The 19,635-nt window shown below is 39.4% G+C and overlaps 2 protein-coding genes across 4 annotated transcripts in view; one reads left to right on the top strand and one right to left on the bottom strand.

The window, feature by feature from the left end:
* The window catches only part of LOC125620766 (borealin-2), a 143,515-nt gene that overhangs the window by 103,556 nt on the left and 20,324 nt on the right, over nt 1–19,635 (top strand). The gene's annotated exons all lie outside the window — the stretch shown is intronic.
* Nucleotides 9,933–19,635, bottom strand: part of NETO2 (neuropilin and tolloid like 2) — a 50,253-nt gene continuing 40,550 nt past the window's right edge. For 2 of the 3 annotated variants that reach the window (XM_048870605.2, XM_048870604.2), the window contains exons 8-9: nt 13,962–14,075; nt 9,933–11,986 (exon numbers count right to left, since the gene is read on the bottom strand). In XM_048870605.2, coding sequence (XP_048726562.1) covers nt 11,406–11,986; nt 13,962–14,075 — 695 coding nt within the window. In that variant the 3' untranslated portion in view covers nt 9,933–11,405. The remainder of the gene's footprint in view (nt 11,987–13,961; nt 14,076–19,635) is intronic. The other variant, XM_048870606.2, reaches the window with a different exon arrangement.

Raw genomic sequence — 19,635 nt, 5'->3', positions numbered from 1 at the left:
TAATGAGGTCCAACTTGGGTCACCTCTTCCTGGTACTTGCTAATCTCATCTCATTTTTGGCTGTAAAGCGCCAGGCCAGGATTTTCCAAAATGGGTGCCTAAAGTTAGGCTTCTAAGACGGAAGCAGGGGACGGATTTTCAAAGTGCTTCACTACCCAGCAGGTCCCTCTGACATCAGTGGGAGTTACTCCTGTCCCTTCAGCAAGAAAGGAAGGCTCCTTAATATTTAATATTTTAACTGCCATATTAATCTGTCCTATTTAATGAGCTCTTCATGGTGGTATCTAGTGCCAACAAAATTACAGAAAGCAGCAACGGCTAAGGACTCTCCTCTCTCTGGTATGATGCAGTTGGGAAGTATAAGCAAGTTAACAGTATCAGATGTTTTGTTTTTTAATTGTGCATTAGTTACTCTCTTCTGGATAGAAGTATTGCCAGGTCATTGAAATTGTTCAAAGGACACTCTGTATTTGCAGAAGCAAAATATAAAATTAATGTTACCGGTCTGAGTAGAGTCTTCTTGAGCTCATCCCATGTTGTAAGGGGGAAAGGAAGGGCCAAATCCTCCTCAAAGGCCTTTCAGGAATGGTTACTGGTAAACTAACAATGTGTTAGAAAGGTTTCACAGAATGTAACTGAATGCAGGTTTTAGTCCTAGCTGTTTCCACTGTGCCACATTTGGACTGTGTAGGAAAATTTTCCCAGAAGTAAACTATACAAGGTCTTAGGCAGTAAGTACATCTCATTCTGCTGACCCAAGCGAATGCCTGAGTAATAACTGAGCAAGAGTTACATGCCCAAGACAGATTATTCATGTATGACCTCAAAAGATCAAACTAGCTGCTGTAATCTGTCCATCATTCTTGTGAATGACATGCTGGATATTAACTATTGATGAATTCTCCATCCTTGATTGGCATTCAGGTTAGGTTTATTTTTGTCCATGGTGAAAGAGGCATTCCTTTTGCACAGGTCTGAACTGCTTTCTGAAATAATGTAGCTGTGGCTGGCTTGCAGTTTATTTGTGTTAGATGTACCTTTGGCTGCATGCTGCAACAAACCATCCATTCCTGCTGTGCAGAAGAGGCATGAGGCAAAATAGTACAGGTGCAAAGGACAAAAGTCAGAACAGAGCTCTTGCTAGGGAGTGTCTCTTAATTATCTTGTTCAGTACTTAAGCAGTGCACCTTTAATGACATGAAGATTTTCCTTTTACGTTTTTATCCTGCTGGGTAATTTTTATGGTAATAAGATAAATGTTGTTTTTTAAGGTCTGGTATTATTTTATCTAAATCTTTGTGATTAAAACAAATAACTTAGAACAAGATGTCAAAGTACATAGCTGGGAGCAATGCCTGTGATATCTTAGGCCTTGTCTACACTGCCACTTTATAGCGCTGAAACTTCCTCGCTCAGGGCTGTGAAAACACCCCCCCGGAGTGGTGCAAGTTTCAGTGCTGTAAAGTGGCAGTGTAGACTGTGCACAAGTACTGGGAGCCACTCGCCTCGTGGGGGTGGGTTTTTTACAGTGCTGGGAGAGCTCTCTCCCAGTGCTGGTGCCACGACTACACAGCCACATTAAAAGTACCCATTGTGTTCTGGCTCAGTTAAGCCCCAAAGGCCATCTCTCCCGCCCCCCCCCCCCCCCCAAAAAAAAAAAAGTGTTAGGTCACATTAAATGTAAAGTGTCCATAGCCGCAGTTTTCGTGAAGGATGTTGTCCTACTATTTCCAAGCCCTAATCTCTGTTTTGAGCCACAACTCATCGTTTAAAAGGAACACATTAGTAGCTAACACTTTTCACCAAGAATTCCCTGCTTCTTTTTTCCTAGCTGCCTCTGCTAGTGACAGTGTTTTTCAAACCTGTTTAGTTCACAGGCTAGGGCAGTGGTTCTGAGCCTATTTACCATTATGGGCCGCAGCCAGTACTACCTGTATGGTTCTGAGGATGTTACATGGCCGCAGGTTGAGAACCATTTGTTTAGGGGCTTGATCTTTCAGTTGGGAGCTGAGTGCCCTGTATCTAACTGGAGACAACACACACCTCACAGGATTAGGCATTGCCTTTCTGTGTCTATTTTGTGGTGGTGTCAGATATCCCTATAAAATCTTCTAAGTAACTGGATGCACTTAAGTGTTTTGGTAAATGCTTCTCAAATGATCAGCAGATAGTCAGACTTTAAAAAATCATAAGTAAGAGGAAATATTCAGAATAATTAATAAATTATACACCCCTTCCACCCTTCAGCTTTGTGAGTACTTGAAATGTGGCTCAGCATCAGAAATTTTGAAGATTGAGCTCCTCTCCGATAAAATAAAAACACAGTAAGAGCTGACGCTGGTGTAAGTCTTTCCATTCAAAGATCCAAGGTGCATAAACATATTATGCAACCCATGAAGCAGCCCTAACATACCACACTCATGGAAAAAACAGGAAAAGTAGGGGGAAGAAAAGAAGAGAAACTAATATCCGTTTTTGTGTAGCATTCTGGTGTACTCTCCCATCCTAGATGGGTTTGATGGCCACACAAAAGGACACAGGGAGTGTGGACTTCTAATTGTGTGAAGCCCAAAGGATCTGTGAGGAATCCTGGCTCCAACTCTATGGGCCTGGTCTACATGAGAAAATTTGGTTGGTTTAACTACATTGGTCAGGGGTGTGAAAAATCCACACCCCTGAGCTGGGTAGTTACGCTGACCTAAGTCCCCATGCGGACAGCACTAGGTCAATGGAAGAACTCTTCCTTCAGCTAGTTACCGCCTCTCGAGGAGGTGGAGTACTTACGTGGCTGGAAGAATCCCTCCCGTCGGCAGAGGTTGTACCTACACCGAAGCACTACAGCTTTGCCGCTGTTGCGTTTTAAGTGTAGACAAGCCCATAGAGTTTACTGCTCTGCCCTTCTCTGCTACTACAGCTGACTCTACTTCCAGGGTGCTGGTGGCCCTTGGTCCGTGGCTACTAGCCATGGAATTCAGTGGGCTTTGTATTAGGCTTTAGCACCCCCTTCAAAGAGATGGGGGAAGGAGAAAGGAGTAGAATCCATGCTTTTGTTTAATAGAATTATGGTTTTGGTTATTCTGCTATGGCTGCCTAAGGCCTACAGGCAGGCCTATCAATCGGTTAACTGATTACAGCATATATCTATTCTGTAATTCACACCTCTGAATAATTCATATCTTTAGACATACAAGGATGGGTCATGACCTGTGGGTCTTAGTCAGGTAAAATTCTCCATTGACTTAAGTGAGGAATTTTCCCTGAGTGAAGCCTGCATGATAAGGCTCTGTCTCTCTAAATTCATATATGTGATCTGCTTAGAAAGAAGACCATTAATCTGGAAATATTTTTTAAAATTCTACTCCCCATTAATTCTTCACAAAAGAAGAAGCAAAAGCTTGTGGGCTGCTTTTTAACTTCAGCTCCTGTGTCTAGTGGTGTTGCCATGGAACAGTTATTTGCCTTTAGTTGTGTTTCCTTAGGGGAAAAAAAAAGGTTATTGAAAAGGAAGTGTTTTTGTGTTCTTTTTCTCTTGTTGTTGAGCATTAGCATTCACCTGCTGTACAGTACTAGCTCTGTGGGTGCTGCTGAAATGTTGTCATTAATTCCTCCTGGTGTTACACATCTGGCATTCTGCCTACATGCAGTAATATGCAGAAGTGCAGACTTCGGTGACAAACTAGCTATATAAATCAACATTCAAAATAGGGGTTATATAAATACAATCATAAACAGTGCACAGCATTTTAAATCAACCCGACCTTTTTGTTTGGAGTTTTGTGACTGAGAAATGTGTATGAAGTACATTTGCTTTAACAAAAGTCTTTCCCCTTTTATTTAAGCTGATGTCAAGACCTGAAGCAAAATCACTTTGAGATGTCAACATGTAGAATTAATTCCTGTATGTGTTATAAAAAAAATTCGGAATTTTCACTTTACTAGTTTCATAAAAGACTGTTTCAGAGTAACAGCCGTGTTAGTCTGTATTCGCAAAAAGAAATGGAGTACTTGTGGCACCTTAGAGACTAACCAATTTATTTGAGCATGAGCTTTCGTGAGCTACAGCTCACTTCATCGGATGCATACCGTGGAAACTGCAGCAGACTTTATATACACACAGAGAATATGAAACAATACCTCCTCCGGGGTGGGAGGAGGTATTGTTTCATATTCTCTGTGTGTATATAAAGTCTGCACCCCGGAGGAGGTATTGTTTCATATTCTCTGTGTGTATATAAAGTCTGCTGCAGTTTCCACGGTATGCATCCGATGAAGTGAGCTGTAGCTCACGAAAGCTCATGCTCAAATAAATTGGTTAGTCTCTAAGGTGCCACAAGTACTCCTTTTCTTTTTATAAAAGACTGTGTTTCCCAAACAAAACTGTCTCCATTTCCACTGTGATGAGCAAAGCAGTGCAGGCTTTCTAAGCTTGCAGAGTTGATCACTGCTCCAGGGTCTTTCAAGAAAGAGTATAACTCAGCTTTCTGTTATCACTGCATTATTCTAACCAGTTTAAAATCTTGATTATTAGCATACAAGTGTGAAAGCCTGACCTAAATGGAGAAGTGGCTTGGAGAAAGTCACAACCTCTGTGATAGAAATTGGACTTTTTCTAAAGCCTACACAAAATATTTTCAAATCTGAGATACTTTTTAATTAATTTATGTTGTGTTTGATTTTTACATAGACCTTCTGTAGTGTCACTGTAGCTTGTGGAGTTCTATTCACAATCAATAATAAATGTTAAGGACTAGAGAAGATTAATAAAAATCTTGCACAGGTGCTGCTCCCTCTGGTAAGGGCAAAATAAACAGAATGTCTTTGCTCTACCAGATTGTTTTCCATCACAACAGGAAAAATAAAAATGATTTGGCTTCATCCTCAGGCCCTGACCTATTCCACTGGCTTATTAAACATACAGCAGACCCAAACAGCAAGTGCTATTCGATATGTCCCCTCTCTTCATGCTAACTACAAGTTTCACTACCATGTTTAAGAGACCTGAAATTTATTTATTTTTCATTTTATTTCTAAGAATCTCTTTTACCCTGGTAAATGTTTTCACGAGTGTTTCTTCTCCCCACAAATCAGTCTTTCAACCATCTTTTCGGGTACTAATCCAGCAGTAACTGAGATTGCTATCCAGTAAACAATTGGCAGCCTCAATTTACTGGATGTATTGATAGTGTTTAATGAAGTGAGGGAATCTAACATATTGCTTCAATAGAATTGTATGCTTTATTACCTTCAAAGTAATGCCATTAGATTCAAGGGAGAATTAGCCATCACCTCAGAAAGGACAATATCCAGTGATTATGATTTAATTGTCACCTAGTTTGCATTTAGAATGAAGCATAATCTAGTTTCACGCCTCCTTAGGATTTAACCTTCTTAGAAGTTCAGGCTGGTGGCTGGCTTTGCCAATAGACCTGAAAGAAGGTTCATGCTTTGGATTGTTGTAGTTTCCACAGTCTAGTGCTGTAGAAGTTGAATACAAGTGTTTATGTGGAAATTGTCTGCTTTCTTTTTGACTTGTTCAGATGAGCCTGGTAGCACAGAACATGGACATAGTATGCTCCTAAAATAAATAAAACACTTGCATATTCAATGATAAAACTATTTCTCCATAATACAGTTCCAGACATTAACTGTCAAAGAATTGATTCATTTATTCTAATTTTACTATATTCATTTTAGATTAAGGGGAGACACGCTCTTACGTCTCAGTTTTCCTTTCTTTAAGAAAGCAAACCATTTTAATAGGAAGTAACCCCTGGGAGCTCTGACATCTGGAAGGGCTCACCTGCTCTTTATCTGACATCTGGGGTGGGAAGGTGATTTTGTGTTCCGAAACCAGAATTTTAGCATGGTGGTTTTAAACACTGTGACAAACACCTGAAAAGCTGTGGTGCCCATTACATGGTTCAACTGTTGCACCTCCATTCTTGCTCCCCAGACACCTGTGCAGGAAGGGTGTACCAGGATGAGGTTCAGGGCCCGTCAGTGCACTCCATGTCTTTTTAGCATGTATATCTTGATCTGTCTTCAATCTCTACCCATCCTTCCAGCTCAGATTAATGAGTAATCTGTAGGTGGAGATGGGCATAGGGGACTGGTATTTTGCAGGTGCCCTAGCCTGGCCAGAATAAGGGTGCAGTCTAAGGCTTCGGACCTAAAGCAATCATCAGAACCTGTGTTTTTGAGTCAGGGGAGTGGAAGTGCAGAGAGCCTGCATCTTGTTCATTATCTTTCTAACTGCTGGCAGCATTGTCAGTCTCAACCATTCAAAATTCATGTCAGATTCTAAAATACAAGATTGGTTTAAAAATTATGAATATTGTAAGAATGTTTTATTTTTTAAATTAGCTTTAGATTTTCAGAGCCTTTAAGGGGAAGCTGCCTACCTTCAAATTGTACATGAGCATTTAAGATTCAAATTCAACCAGAAGAACATACACAAGAATGTGGGTCTTTTTGGTCACTGCTCCATGGGGGAATACACTAACCTTCTCCTATCCCAAGAGGTGGGGCAGCCGTCATTCTACCTCTTTCCTCCTCCCTTGTCATGGTTGTGTCTCTCTCCCTTTCCCACCTACTCTTCTGCTACACTTAATTCTTCTTCTGTGTTCCCCGCCAGTGTCTTGTCCCTAGTCCATCCTCTACAGTCACCTGCCATGTTTTTCCCTGCTTTTCCGCTATACTACTCCTCACATTCCTCTTTGCCCCCCGTCTTCCCTTCTGTGGCTTTATTGCGGGGTAGAGAGTGAGGCTATTTTCTGTCCTGACAACTGACCCAGCTTGGACCCAACCCTTCTCAAGTTCAGGTAAAATTGCAGAGGATTGCTTCTAAAATGTGACCCAACTGAAGTGGTTTTCAGAAACAAACTTTTTGGGCCAGACTGTGAGATTTGAGGTCAAGTAACCTGGGCTGTAACAGTAGAGGTGGCAGAGGGAAATTCCATGTATCTGCAATCTAATTTCTTCAAATTGGTACAGGTCTCCAGCCCCTCTGAGTGGGTGTTCCTAGGGGGTGGGAGCAGTACATGCTGCGCCCTTCACACCAGAAGTGACATGCAAAGGGGTTGGAACAGAAAAGAGAATCTGGCCTCATGCATTTATGTCCTACTCTACCCACTACCCAGCAGCAGCTCCTGGGCACAACCACCCTTACAGTTATGGAACAGGAGCCAGGAGCAGTAGGTGACCATGGGGGGACAGCTACCAGCCAAAACCCCGTGACTTTTAACATTTATCTTGCAATGTGTATGTGCTATGTACCTGTTTGTTGGTTTTTCACAGCACTTTTCTCTCGCTGGTCAGATCTGACCCATAAACAACATGCATTTCTTTGATTAAAATCAACTGGTAGAAATGACACATCGGTAATAAAAAGACATACAAAGACATGAGGTCTTCACTTTGTTTGTCTCCAGGCTTGACTCTCTAGGATCAAATAGGCTTATAGAAATTAAGCTGTTTTATCTGCTGTATTTTGGATTATCAACAATGGCTAGATAAGGGAGAACAAATTGAGAATTCAAAAATGATTGTTAGTGGTGATATATAAAGCAGATGGAAAACAGATTTAGCTAAGCTGATTCTGTAAAATGGAGTGTAGCAAAAGAAACTGAGTGAAAACAGCCTTTCACAGCTACACGCATTTCGTATTGGAGTCCATTTTTATCAGCATTTATCTTCTACAGGGACAGTTAAGGGAAGAGAAGCAAAAACCTTGCAAATATCACTCAGCTAGCTCATAAACTGATAAAACAATCACATTCAAAGCAGGAATAGACAGATGATGACAGATTTTTTTTATAGATAAACGTATATAGTATTAACATATGTAAATTACTTAACTGTTCCAGTGGGTTACAGTTAGGATAGTCTTAAATGTTTCTCACTGTAACCCCAAACCATGTAAAACGTCTGTACGTTTGGCTTTGTGAGGGTTTGGAACCTTTCATTTGGTGAAATGAGCAAGCACTGGGGTGATGCATGGATTTGTGTTGACACCAGGTGAGAGCAAGTGGCTTTGTCTGAATTTTGGCATGAGTATATTTGAATATGAAAAGCAGAGTTGAAAATAGAGGAGGCTCAAAGCTGAATAAAATGTTTGCATGAGGCCTGAATTGAAGTCTCTCATTTTCACTCTGCTCTGGTCCCAACTTCATTCTGGCTTTTCAGGCACCAGTGAGAAGTACTATTTCAACATTGTTGGTGAAGCATGTAGGCAGTAGAGCATGTGATGTCTGCAGCATTTCAGCTATATAGGAAAGTTGAGCAACAATGTATGATTTATTAAAAGAATAAGTGTCTTTTTCCTGAGTCACTGCTGATACATAGGTCTTTGCACAGTTAGGAAAGTCACTAACAGATGGATAAGGTGGGCTTTTCAGTACATAAAAATGATGTGAATTTTGGCACGAGTTTTGTTCTCAAAATTTGTTATGCAAATGATAGCTCTTCCGTCACTTCTTTTTAATTGTGTGTTGAATGTAGATGACAATATGTATACTGCTTCTTTGTCCTTAGTACACTTTATGAAGACCACGTTCTTCCTATAAAGCAAGAAAATGTCATACTTTTCCTGTATAAATTAAGATTCCTGTGATCCCTGAAATGCTGCAGCATTTTAGAGCCAATCTCGGTGTCATGATGAATCACAGCTATATACAACTCTAGATACTTCCCTGTACCCCTTCCAAGAGTCTTGGATTGTCCCTCTTATCTCATATTTATTAAAGGGTAAAAAATTGTAGGGCCAGTTAAAAAGTAGTAAATCATGCAGCAGACAGTAGCATTGTGATGTTTAAGCTATCTCAGTATCAAGGTATAGATTGGGGTGGCCAAATTGTAGCTCACAAGCCACATACAGCTCTTTCACAGTTAGCATGGCTCATGGAGCCCCCCTCTGCCCAGGCCCCCTTCATTCTTCACCTACCAGACTTGGGCAGGGGAAAGCTTGGGACTTCCACCTTGCAGCAGGGTGGTGGGGTAGGGGATTTTGCTCAGCAGATGCCTCCTGCAGGGCAGAAGGCCCAAATTGCGGCAGGCGTGCCCCAGCTCTTGCGCTTCTGAAGATTGTTGTGTGCAGCGTGGAGGGTCAGTAAGTTTGGCTACCCCTGGAATAGATGGCAGTATCAAAAGTACCACTACTCACTAAATGTTGGCTTTTTAGTAATGACTGCCTGGGGAAACACATCTAGCCAAATTCTGACCTGGTCTACACATGAAACATACTGAGAATAAATCAAAATACTGCAGAAATGAGTGGATAGGAGAAAGGGTGGGAATAGTGCTATGGGCTCCTTGAAGTTTTAAGCATCCAAAAGATTGTGTTTTTCTATTAAAGCCAAAAATGACTTCTAAAATGCATATCACATCTGGGTCTAAAATCCTAACAGAGGATGCTGGATTCTCTTTTCAAATGGCTGGTCTTAGCATTTCTCTTTAGTGGCAGTGTTTTGTTTCACGGGAAATGGAATTCAGGATGAGAATTGTTTTCTTGAGCTGAAAGTCTTACAGATAACATTTCAATGAATGTCTGCACACTTTCATTTACTGTCCATGTATATTAGGTAAATTAAGCTGATTGCATTGCTTTGATAGAGTGGCATGTACCATTTTTAACAGATGATACAAGTAAGTTGAAGTTGTTCTGATTCTTGGGTTCAGTAATAAAGCAAACAGAGAAGGAGTGTTCCTAACTTTAAATAAACCCCATTGCTATAAAGGGACAGAAATAATAGTTTTGTTCCCCACCATCAAATCATACCTGGTCAGGAAATCAGCAATTAAAGTCTCATTTGTTTTAATCTTAAAAAGGAAAAATAGTCTGTTTTATACACATGCCCAGCAACTGATATGTCCTCACAGTGCAGAAACCTCCAGTAACTGAATTAAATTTCATTGCAGTCAGCACCAAAAAAAAGTTTGATTTATGTCTTTATGTACATTTAATACAGAATATGTCCAGTAACTGAGAACTGTAAGGTCACATTTAGTGAAAGAGTAACAGTTCCTGTCTTTAAAAAAAAAAAAAGAGTAAAAAGGCTAACGTATGTTAAGTATTCTTTACAAGTTACAATGTACACACCAATCACTGCCTGTTATTCAATGCTGCTAATGGGGACACTGAAAGAGGCTTACTGTACATGTGTTAAATCTTGATTTAATAAACAGTTTGTATTAGTATCAAATTACATCAAAAGAGTCTAAAAAACCCATGATAATTATTTTACAAATTGTCTTGTGCAGTAAAAAAAAAGTCTAACCTGCAATTTAAAAAAAAGTATGAAATGTGCATTTTTGCAGCATGGACACAAGTGCTAGAAAAAAGTGCTAAAAAGCTCATTCAGTTACTTTGATTTCTCTTTGTCCCCAACAATTTCATACACCTTAGTTATCACATAGATCTCAAAGTGTAACACATAGCAGGCTTCATCCTGTGCTTTCTGTGCAATTCAGACACCCATTGAGTGTATCCAGCATGGATTTCAATAGGGAGGGTGCGCTGCATAAGGAATATAGTACTAGGATCACTACAGGAGACAGAAATATATGTCAGTCAGTCAGTCAGTCAGTGGAGTTTCTTTATGCAAGTAACAGGAAAAAACAGAGAGCCTTAGTTATACACCTGTGAAATCAATGGAGTTGCATGGCTTTAACACATGGCAGAAATCAGCCCACCCTATGCTTTTGAAAATCTACCATCTTCCTGAAAGAAGCTTCTGTGTAAAGTCTGTATCTACCACGACGTACTTGAGAATTGGGTTAAATTTTAATCCACAACCTGCAAAGGCCATATATTCCCAAAGATACTAAAATGAATACTGTATAGCCAAGATAAAATACTGTTAAAAGGCAATAGACCATTTCACATATTTCTCACGGAACACAGAGACAAAGGAAGCAATATAAAAACTAGTCAAGATGCAACATAACTTGTCTTAATTAGCATTTCCCAAAGTAACTCTAGCTGCAATTTGATAAATATGCTCACAGACAGCTGTGTCAAAATATGTGGTGCCTTTTACCACTTTTACTTAAACTAGTTGGTCTGAAAACTAATTATTTAACAAAGGAAGAGAGAAATAATATGAAAGGGAGGGCAGAAAAATAATCTAGTCATTTTCACATTTAGTTAAAAATATTCTTGATAGTTCCCATGCAAATCCTTCTGTTCTGTTGCTCAAGCAAAGTGGCAGCTTGTGGGGGATGGGTGCAAAGTCCACCACTGCAACAATTATTGGTTATGAAGATCTTTCCTTTTAAAAAAAATTGGATACAGTAAGCTAAAAAGTGTGTGTACCTATACACACTACATATGGTGTATTTTTATACAGACACAGTGTGTGTCAGATAAACACACACCCACACGTACCAATTTTACCTTTAACAGGAGATTAAAAGTCAATAGATAATGAGCCTTGTGCAGCATCCTCTCGTCCTCTCACATAAATTTCACAAGGAATCTCCTCCATCACCCTGTCTTCTATTACCTGCTCAGGGCAGTCATGGGCCTGTTTAAATGTGTAACTACTTTTCTTGAAGGTGCTATTAAATGTTTTCATTGGCTGAGGTTGCGCAAAATCATTGCGGAAAGGAAGTTCCATGGAACTGAGATTGGTCCTGCTTTGTTTTATACTGGAAGCTTGAGAGCCACAGTGATGGTCATGAATACATCTCGAAGCAATAGAGGAGCGTCTCATTTTCTGATAGTTCTCAAGTTCTTCTGATAAGTCAGCCAAGTCTGTAGAAATCTCTTTATCCCTTAATGAGAACAGTTCATAATGTGGAGGATCAAATACTTCTTGGAAGCCAGCTTTATTAAAAGCAGTTTTGCAGGCCATAACCTTTTTGCGAGGCTGCTTTACTTGCACCAGAATTGAAATTATGAGAAGAACCAAAACTATCCCTGAAGTAATTCCAATGATGGTTCCATGAGTTTTGGTGATTTGTTCAAACAGTCCAGTTTTTTTCTTCTCTGCAAAAAAGAGAGAGGGTTAGCTTTTGAGTCTATCTAAAATGTCTGATCAGAAATAATTCAGTAAAATTTCAGGTTTGATTTCGTATGCAAAGATTTAAGATAATGAAAAGTGTAAATGATAGAGCGGGTCATACGCTGATGTCACTCATATGGGTGCAAATGTCTATTAACTATTGGCTCCATTAATGGGCACTGCATCCCTGTGAGGGAGAGCAGAATTTGGCCCTGTATGCTTTAAGTATTAGTCCTTACTCAGACAAAAATCACTGGTTACTCTGGAGTTTTGTTTCATAAGGGATAAGCAAGAACCGCAGGACTGAGCCCACTCAACAGCATGTAATTTCAGGCAAGTTTTCGATGCATAGGACCATGCTCTGCTCTCATAGAAGTGTGTGCTATTTTCCCGGAGGTTCGTACAAACATTCATGAGCAGAATATGGCCCATAGTTTTGGGGGAAAGAAGTTACATTAGAACAACCTTAGAAATGTAATGGACTTATAGATTTGTGGGATTTGCCATATTGAATCAGTGCAATGGTTCAGCAAATCCAATACCCCTGCCTTCAGCAGTGACAAACACCTGATACTTCAAAGGCTGCTGGGATCCTCCCCTAATCCAACAACATACCTATTTAATTGGGATGTGGGTTCCTTCCTGACCCCTGTGGTAATTAGTTTACATTCTGAAATCTAAAATTTGATTAAACAGCATATCATTACTTTAGCTTGTATAATGCTAAATGCTCATACACGAAGGGCCCAATCCTGCATCCATTGGTGCTCATGGCAAAACTCCTATTGATTTGAATGGAGGAAAAACCAGACCCCAAAATTATCTAGTCCTTTAAAAAACAATATAAAAAAATCCAACCATACTAGTTATCTTGCCTTCACTGGATGGCTTCATAACTGGACTAAATTGTACCTACGTATTGCATTGCAAGTTATTTAACATTCCACATCATAAGATCAGTTTAAAAAATAATTTCTTGATAGCACTTCCTATGGAAGTACACAAGATGGCAGTATCTGATTACAGCAAGTTTCCCACACGTAAGAGACAAATTTTTAGCAGTATTTTGCTCTGGAAAAAGTATTTGTCCTGAATGACTAAAAGAAATTTGTATGAATACAACAGACTGTTCATTAGAAAACAGTAAAAATATTTACTGCTTTCTGGGTTTGGGTTTTGTTTTTTTTCCTGTGATGCTAGGTATTAAGAATTCTGTTCATGTATAAAGCTAAAATATAATGGGGAATGTAGTTGAGCACACAGTAGTTAAAAATGCTGGGCAAGATGGTATTGCTTTGTTGCTATATATTTAATAAATAAATCTCTCATATTGCAGTAGGTTTGTGAAGCATTCTAGGAAAGGTGTATATTTCAGAAAAGCACCCATAGTTCAGGAAAACATCTCAGAAAACCATTTCTGATTGGAAATGTGTATTATACTTGCACAGGCAGAGCTTCAGGTGCAGCAAACTTGATTTTTATTATAGAAACTTGGGAGCCACTGATCAGTTTTGTTAACTGTAATAAATAAAACAAAGATGCTGTGACATGATACATTTTAGCTTAGTAACTACATTTATATTTTCACACTGTAACATAAAGGGGCCTCCTTCAAAAAACAAGGATTTTTCCCGCAAAAGCATCAAGGTTTAGGAATAGATGGTAGCGGTACAAATCAGGCAAATACAGAAGCATATACTTAGTAGGCCCAATGTTCTGTGTAAAGTTTAAAATATACTTTGTGAAGGGCATGTGATGTTTCATTTATAGGGCAGGTACATTCTTCAACCCTGCTCACAGGCGTCTTGGTTTTAAATTAAAAATTTGGAACATCTCCCTGAGTTAAGTAGAATAGCTGTCTTCAGCACATTTGCAGGAAAAGATGTTTTATGACTTTCTTAAATGAAAGGCTAACTGACAATCCTGGATCACCAAGGTTATGCTTTGCACTATATTCACCTTTGCAATGATTTTCATCCCAAGGGTATGCACAGTTTTGAATGCCATTGCAGACCAAAGAATTATTGATGCACATGTTGCTATGGCAAAAGTAACTGCTGCCTGAGCATGGAGCTGCAGGAGAGAAGGAAAAACAAGTTATGAGTTGCCAAGAGCTCACAGAGTGCACAAAGTCTGTGAAGAAACTTTATATTTCTCAATATGCATATTCCTTCTTTCACTGACTGATCTAAGATTTCACATTAAATGAGTTTTCCTGCATATCCCTTATTAAGTAGTTTAGTATACGCCCATTTGGGGTTGCTTCTGGATGCACAACTGACACTATGAACAAAATAGTACTGATCCAAGTGGTTAGCAATAAGAGTCATACACTGGTTGGCCACCCAATGCATGTGATGGAAAAAGCTTCTATAGTCTTAAATGCCTGTCTTATAGCATTATATTGCATTCTGAATTACTTGTTGATTATTGAGATTGCAGTGGTGCCCAAAATGGTCATATGCTTTCCAAACTCACAGGAAGTCAGTTTCTTCCTGAAGAGTATACTTCCTATCTATACAGAATACCATAAGTGCATCATGCTTTACAGATGAATGAGATATGACAAATTCCTGCTCTGAAACATTAAAAATCGAAGGGAGACGCGGTGTAGATCTGAGGCAGCTAAGGTTCCTACCCTTCTTCCAGCACTTCCAGAACCTAGGCTGTTAAGTGAAGGTCAGATTCCATTTCCTGCAGACTGGGAGGTAACAAGTTCCCCAGTTAAGGTCCCTTTCCTAAGAACTCTCTTCTTTCTCCTCCTCAGGAATTCAAATCTTGGCATTTTCAAAGAGAACATCTCTGCTGATATCAGCCATTGAGACAGTCCATATGAAGAGAGATGTAGCTTGGCTTCAAGCCCTATAGAGCTTTGTAGATTAAAGGGGAGATACCATGAATAGAATCCAAAAGCAACTGGGAGGCTAGTATAAAAAATACATTATATAGCTAAAGTGGCAATCCATTGGTAACAATAATAAATAGTAGCATTCAGCAGTTCTATACTGCCTGCCCTCTGATGATCTCCAAATGCTTTATAAATGTTTAGAAATGCCTGTCAGGTAGGCAGCAGTAGTGTAAACACTCTAACAAACCTGCCACCTGTGGCTTAATGGTTATTGCTATACTGTATACAGTGGTCATTTGGACCTTCATGGTGAAAGAGGTAAACTCCTGCTCATGAACAGGCCTTTTTTATTAGAAGATAATAGAGGGTTTAAGGAAGAGCAGCCTTTAGCTGGCAGCTGTTTATAAGAAATTTGAAGAAATAAAATAACTATACGTTCTCTCTAAAGAGGATTTTAAATTTCTATCATATTACACGCCCTTGACATTAGAACAGTGTCAAAGCATCCATTTTTGTTAAATAAATATAATTTTCGCATTCTTTCTGCTTTTGATATTCTACCCATTATACAGTTTTCTGTTCCATTTTTCTACATCAGTGTAGTATTTATACACTAGAGATTTCTGTAAGTCAGTTACATATCAGCATTGATTTTAATGTAAGGACAGTGGTGTCCAGGAGAAGGGAGTGGCTTGTCTTGCTCACATGCCAGTTTATTACATATTTCCCAGATGATAACTCATGCTTGAGCATCTGGGGTTCACAAATGCTGTGGTGAACCCAAGAGGTAAGTGATGGAGAGGATGGCAAGTGGGAAAGGGATAGAGTTCTGCCATGTGTTCCCATCAGTTAAACCCCTGGACCCTAATTACTTCAGCTGGAGTTTTGCCTGAGGAATTAATGGAGGTTTTAAGCCTATATTTCTTAACCCTCTAAATTTGCCTTCCTTAAAACTGTCTTTGTACTACCACTTCACATGACCCCATTTCTTACTGTGCTGAATTCCACAGGCTCATGCGCACTGCTTCTGAGCTTTATTTTCATGTTATCAATCAGTTCCTCTATATTGGAAAGAAATAGATCCATAGAGGATCATCTGTTTGTAGTCTCAACTCTTTGGATCATAAAGCTTTCGTCATACATAATTTAAGAACTTTAGAAAATGCATGTTACCCAATTTTTATGTTAATAGTAATGATATTTAAAAATACTGAAATTACTGTTTCACACACCTTCCTTGACTGGGTGTTGCAAAAATTTAAATATCTGGAAAGTACTTTGAGATCCTTTTGAAGAACAGTGCTTTATAGTATTAATAATTCATGGAAAGTTGTGGAGAAGAGTCACTGTATAAATTAACAATGAGAGGCTTAAGGCAGTAGAGGCGGAAGGGAATATTTGAGGTATTGCCTTTTCAAAGCTACTTCCACTTATCCATTTAATTTATTTTTGCTATTTAGTTTGAGTGTATAGTGATTTTGAGCCAAATATGCAAAAGAGCTGAGCACCCAAGTGTTAAGCATCCAAATAAGTGGCCACATTTTCAAGAAAGTTCTGTTCCCATTTAAGTGCATAAATAAGGGTCAGTTTGTTCTCAATGGGAGATGCTGGATGCTGAGCTCTTTTGAAAATCTGGCCATTCATTTATTTTAAGTGCCAATAGTGAAGAATAAGATCAAGGTTTTTGCCTGCTCAAACTCTGGCTGCTTCTTTAACTACAGAACCTAAGTTATGAACACCAGAGTTACGAACTGACCGTCAACCACACACCTCATTTGGAACCGGAAGTATTCAATCAGGCAGCAGCAGAGACCTCCCCACTCCCCCATCAAAAAGCAAATACAGTACAGTATTTGCTTAAAACATAAAGGGAAAGTTTTTAAAAAAAGATTTGACAAGGTAAGGAAACTGTTTCCATGCTTGTTTCATTTAAATTAAGACGGTTAAAAGCAGCATTTTTCTTCTGCAAAGTTACGTGTCAAAGCTGTTAAGTCAATTTTCAGCTGTCTTCAGTAAATGTAAACTTTTGAAAGAACAACCTCCATTCCCGAGGTGTTCGTAACTAGTATTTAACTAGTTACTGTTTTATTGGAAAGAGAACCTGTTCTCATGCTGGTGCCCAAGCCACATCCTTACATGCCCCTTCATCCTGAATAAGGAGGATAAAACTCATGCAGCTATAGCCTTTATGAATATGACACTGGATCAGCTACTGTTCTGGTTGGAAACATGGAGGTTAGACTGGATAGAACCAAGCACTGAATAGCACAAACAGAGAAGGACCTTAAGTGATTCAGACTGAGAAATGGGTGCATATCCAGCATTTCACATAGCATATATAAAGAGAAAAAATCTGCCCATTAGAGTGGAAATGTTGGAGATCCAGATCAAAGCTACACTATTAAGCTTCTTGGACTGAGAGCACATGTGGATGGAAGAACTGACTAGATTTTTTTTTTTTTTTTTTATATTTAGAAGAGAGATAAAATCGATCACCTACTCCTGCAAGCTGTAATTTCTGGAACACCAAAGAAACATTAGTTGTTGGATAGAACTGAGTGCTTTCTGAGGGAAGAACAACTATGTGCTGGAAATGGCCCACCTTGATCATCATACACATTGTAAAGAGAGTGATCACTTTACATAAGCTATTACCAGCAGGAGAGTGGGGTGGGGGGGGGAGAGAAAACCTTTTGTAGTGATAAACACCCATTTTTTCATGGTTTGTGTGTATAAAAACCATCATCTGTATTTTCCACAGTATGCATCCGATGAAGTGAGCTGTAGCTCACGAAAGCTTATACTCAAATAAATTGGTCAGTCTCTAAGGTGCCACAAGTACTCCTTTTCTTTTTGTGAATACAGACTAACAGGGCTGTTACTCTGAAACCTATGGGACATAGCATCAGACCAGAAATTTGATGAAAGCTGAATTTTTTTTTTTCAGTAATACTTTCTCTCAGCCATGTCATTTTGAGGTTGACTATAAGGTGTGAAATTTGACTTTGTTTGAAATATACCTGGATGATTTATTTTAAACAAACATTCTTTCCTTTTTCTGTCCCTAGATTTTTTTTAAAGCATTTTGGTTTTGAAATATGCACATTACCAAGAACTGAGAGAATGTCTTGGAAGAATAAAGAGCTTAGTTTCTTTTGCCAAGGAAGATCAGTTGAGTACCATGCAGTTTACTGCAAATGGAGAAGGGGAAAGTCTTTTGAATGAGAATTTAAAAACAGGTTGTGTGGACATTGAAGACCTTGACATTTTCCTCAACAGTAGAGATCTGCCCTAATGTACTTGGCCACAATTTCAGGAGACTCCGCTAATGATATTGGGCAACCAAGAGCCTACTTACCCCTGTAAATGAAATTGATTTTTCATGACATGTTCAGTTTTCAAGCAATTATGAATGAACTAGGAGCCCTAGGTCTAGTTCACTGGTTCTCAAACTTCTGTATTGGTGACCCCTTTCACACAACAAGCTTCTGTGTGCAACATATGCCCTCCCCAATTAAACACACGTATTTAAATATTTAGCACTATTATAAATGCTGGAGGTGAAGCAGGGCTTGGGGTGGAGTCCAACTGCCCTGCTTCAGTGACCCCCCCACATAATAACCTCATGACCCTCTGAGGGGTCATGACTCTGTTTGAGAGCACATGGTCTAGCCATCATCATCATCATACCAGGCTCTTACATAGCATTTTTTATCTGAAGATCTTAAAGTGCTTTACAAAGGAGGTCACTATCATTATCTCCATGTACAGTCAGTGTTAATACTTGGTACACTGATTCTTGTGTCAGAATGTTGTATATGGTAGATGAACACTGAATAGCATTTAGCTATGTTCGTTACCTATCTTCAGATAGTTTAACGGTGCTTTTCTAAAAGAGGATGATGTCTCTCTGGATAGTTGCTTGTTTGCTGAATATGCTAATGAAAATGTCTTCTGTTCCTTTCACGAACTTAGGCCCAGATTGTGCTATTTAATGACAGGGGTGGTATATAGTCATCCCACCTCTCAGAGAACTAAAATAATTATGCCCCAGAATGCACAGTCTCTCCCTTTGCTACCAGATGTTCTGGGGAGTTTTTCTGCACCCAGTCAGCTTCATGGACTGGTATGGAGAAAGTGCAAGACTGACTTCTCTCTGTTGCCTCTTTCATTCCAAAAGGAGGTGGTTTGTAGTAGCACATCTGCCTGGACGGAACACACAGGCTGCACTCTACCCTCCCCATCACTTATAGTGGAAAGTTGTCAAGAAGGGCAAAGGAATTAGAAGGCTCTTTGCAACCTCTCTTTGCTGCAAAAGGGGCAAGGACCAACTGGCCCCATCAATATATTCTCTTCTAATAGTACTAGCAGTACCATGTATAATACTTGGCTATCTATTCAGGTTGCCTAACATTTCCTATTATAGGACTCTGTTTTCAGTAGCAAGTAACTGCAAAACCCAACTATCTGAGCTGAAAAGTTTCCATGGTGGGTGTCTGCCTCAAGCTGAATTTTTTGAAATGTCAGCCACAATGGTTCAGTTGTTTCCAAGAAGATGACAAAGTAAAAAAAATATAATTTGTCTGTTAAATTCAGAAGGATTTCTTCCCCTTTGAAATGAAGTTTTTTGGTGGTGGCCTTGTGTCAGGGATGTGACTTCTGCCATCCCTGTGAAAATCTGCCCAACTGCTAAGTCTCTGAAAACCAAAAAAAACCAAACCCAGTTTGTACATGCTCAGTAGAGACTTAGATTACTAAACTGTTCTGTCCCTACTGCGTATGCTC

Source organism: Caretta caretta, chromosome 12 (assembly GCF_965140235.1).
Source record: "Caretta caretta isolate rCarCar2 chromosome 12, rCarCar1.hap1, whole genome shotgun sequence".
NCBI lineage: Eukaryota > Metazoa > Chordata > Testudines > Cheloniidae > Caretta > Caretta caretta.
This window is presented reverse-complemented; position numbering and strand designations above follow the sequence as displayed.